This window comes from Euphorbia lathyris, chromosome 4 (assembly GCF_963576675.1).
Source record: "Euphorbia lathyris chromosome 4, ddEupLath1.1, whole genome shotgun sequence".
In the NCBI taxonomy this organism is placed as follows: Eukaryota; Viridiplantae; Streptophyta; class Magnoliopsida; order Malpighiales; family Euphorbiaceae; genus Euphorbia; species Euphorbia lathyris.
Genome location: NC_088913.1, coordinates 54,210,839 through 54,214,034, shown reverse-complemented (window position 1 = coordinate 54,214,034; position 3,196 = coordinate 54,210,839). Strand labels below are relative to the sequence as shown.

The 3,196-nt window shown below is 36.7% G+C and overlaps 1 protein-coding gene across 1 annotated transcript; it reads right to left on the bottom strand.

Moving 5' to 3' along the window:
* Positions 1-1,365: 1,365 nt before the first annotated feature.
* LOC136227183 (NADH-ubiquinone oxidoreductase chain 5) lies at positions 1,366-2,130 on the bottom strand. Its single transcript, XM_066015867.1, has one exon. The coding sequence runs from the start codon at positions 2,128-2,130 to the stop codon at positions 1,366-1,368; it is 765 nt and encodes a 254-aa protein (XP_065871939.1).
* Positions 2,131-3,196: the final 1,066 nt, after the last annotated feature.

Sequence of the window (3,196 nt, the reverse complement as noted above, 5' to 3'; positions counted from 1 at the left end):
TATGCGAATTGGGTGAGCAACACAGAGAGTAGCAATCCAACTTTCGCAAGAGTAAAACAAACCATAAAAACAAATGCTTACCAAACATTCAGCAGGGATACTTTAACCCTGAGGATTGGTAAACTCTGCGAAGTTTTTCCCTTGCATCTTGGTTTGGTCACTCTTCGTTATACTTTTTTTTGGTAGGGGCATTAACCGGTCTGGAATTAAAAAGTTCTCCGCTTATCTTAGTTAGAACATTTGAATTTCTCTTACATTCCACGTTCCCGAAATGGATCCTATCAAATACTTGACATTTTTGATGATCATCTTTATTTTAGGTATTCGGGGAATCCTCCTTAATAGACGAAATATTCCTATTATGTCAATGCCAATTGAATCAATGTTATTAGCTGTGAATTTGAACTTTTTGGTATTTTTTGTTTCTTCGGATGATATGAATATGATGGGTCAATTATTTGCTTCATTGGTTCCAACGGTGGAAGCTGCGGAATCTGCTATTGGGTTAGCCATTTTCGTTATTACTTTCCGAGTCCGAGGGACTATTGCTGTAGAATTTATTAATAGCATTCAAGGTTAAAGATGACTCATAGAGAATTACCAATATACGAAGTTCTCCCCTCCTTTCGTTCTCTTCTTTCTTTTTTATTTTTACTTGGTTGGCAGGATCAGGGCCTTTCTCGTCGGGCGAGCGCATCCGATTCGTCAGTCCTTTCCTAAACCACTTCACGTTCAGTTGCTGAAAGATAGAGATAAGCTTTATAAATGAGATTGAGTTCCACGAATATGCATGCTAGAAAGATGTTATTTGCTGCTATTCTATCTATTTATGCATTAAGTTCGAATAAGATCTCAATCTATAATGAAGAAATGATAGTAGCTCATTGTTTTATAGGCTTTATAATATTCAGTCGAAAGAGTTTAGTTAATACTTTCAAAGTGACTCTCGACGGGAGAATCCAGGCTATTCAGGAAGAATCGCAGCAATTCCCCAATCCTAATGAAGTAGTTCCTCCGGAATCCACTGAACAACAATGATTACTTAGGATTAGCTTGCGAATTTGTGTCACCGTAGTAGAATCATTACCAATGGCACGATGTGTGCCTAAGTGCGAAAAGACAGTGCAAGCTTTGTTATGCCGAAACCTAAATGTTAAGTCAGCAACACTTTCAAATGTCACTTCTTCCCGTCGCATCCATCTTCAGGACGATCTAGTCACATGTTTTCACTTCTCAGTGAGTGAAAGATTTTTCCCTGGGTGTACATTGAAAGCTTCTATAGTAGAACTCATTCGATAGGGCTTGGTGGTCTTAAGAATGGTTCGGGTGGGGGTTTCTCTTAAGAATAAAGAAGATGAATATAATCTAATTCATGTTCACGCTAACCGAATAGTTAGAGATGCTGCAAGAAAAGATCATATAGCCTAATTGACTGCAAGTTGAATAAGTTATGACCCTCTTTAGATCGTTATGTAATATTCCAATGGTTGCTGCAAGGAATGACGTCATAGCTCCTGCAAAAGTAATAACAATCAAAGCCGTATGTGAGTATTCAAATAAAAGGGAGCACCTTGCTATCATGAAAACGCCAGCCGTTACCATAGTAGCTGCATGAATTAAAGTGGATACTGGAGTGGGACCCTCCATAGCATCGGGTGACCAAGTATGTAATCCTATCTGTGCAGATTTCCCAACAGCACCAATAAGAAGTAAAATACAAATAAGACTTATGGCATTCAATCTCATATTGCAAGAAATCCAAGAATTTATGGGGGCACTAGCACGAGCAAAAATGGTTGAAAAGTCTACTGTTTGAAAAAGAGTAAAACGACCCGAAATCCCAGGAGCTAATCCAAAATCACCTACTCGATTGACAAACATAGCTTTTATAGCTGCTTTATCTGCCTGAAGTCGTGTAAACCAGAAATGAATTAACAAATATAAAACAAGGCCTACTCCTTCCCATCCTAGAAAAAATTGAAGAGAGTTATCTCCAGTCACCAACATTGGCATAAAAAAAGTAAAAATGGATAAATAACACATAAATCGAGGGCTATGCGGATCCTCAGACATATATGAAATGGAATAAAGATGGACTAAGCTACTTATGAATGTAACCACAATTAACATCACTATGGTCAGGCTATCGAACACGGAGTCAGAAGTGAATTACAAGTCGGGCCAATTTGCGAATCGAGCGAGCTCCCCTTGCATGCAATGATGTGGTGGTGAACCTCTCATTCTAATTCAGTGCTCCGAACCGTGCAGGAAGGTTTCCCATCACACAGGCATAGACCAAGCTAACACTAGCCAAAGACTAAAACCTGTGATCGACTTAGCGAACCTATAATTGAGCCTGCTCATGAACATTCGAACCAAGTTTCGTCCTGCCAAACTCGGCTTATTAATTAATCCAACCGAACACGGTCGAGCTTTTATCGAGCTGAACACTGAGCTGCTCATAAACGATTCGACTCATTTACAACCCTACAAATAACCTGTTATTCTTATCCATTTACATTCAATAACTTTCTCTTTCTCAATAGAATTGATTGGACACCTACTTATTAAAATGCTTGTCACATGTAAAAAAATGTCAAATAAATAAATAATTAAACACTTTTGAAAGTACACGAGATAGTTATTAAATGCAATTAAACAAGAATATGAAGTTATGGAGTGAAATTGGATAAAAAATAGGATGTTATTGAGTGCAATTGAATAAAAATAGAGTATTATTTGAAAATTTTAAAAGTTTAAAGAGCAATTGAAGTTTTGAACCAAGTACATAGGCAACAAATGTACTAAGCCAACTAATTTTGTTTTACCCTTGCATATTTCAATATTTTATAGCCTATGTTCTAAAAAGTTAAATAAAATGTTATAAATAATGTTACATATGTTCTAAATTATATAGTTTATGTTCTAAAAAGTTTTATGCATAAAAATATGCTTTAAGAACATAACACATAAATTTTGGAACATAAGACATGAGTTTTAGAACATAGGACATTAATTGTAGAATATAAGACATTCGTTTTAGAACAACAACAACAACAAAGCCTTAGTCCCGAAATGATTCGGGGTCGGCTAACATGAACCATCATATAAAACTATGAAATCAAGTCGGATCAGCGACACAAATTCTCCCCCTCCACTCTGTCCTATCCACTACCATATTTTCCTCAATTCCCAA

Coding starts and splice junctions, on each gene's coding strand:
- LOC136227183 (XM_066015867.1), bottom strand. CDS start 2,130: ATGTTAATTGTGGTTACATTCATAAGTAGCTTAGTCCATCTTTATTCC.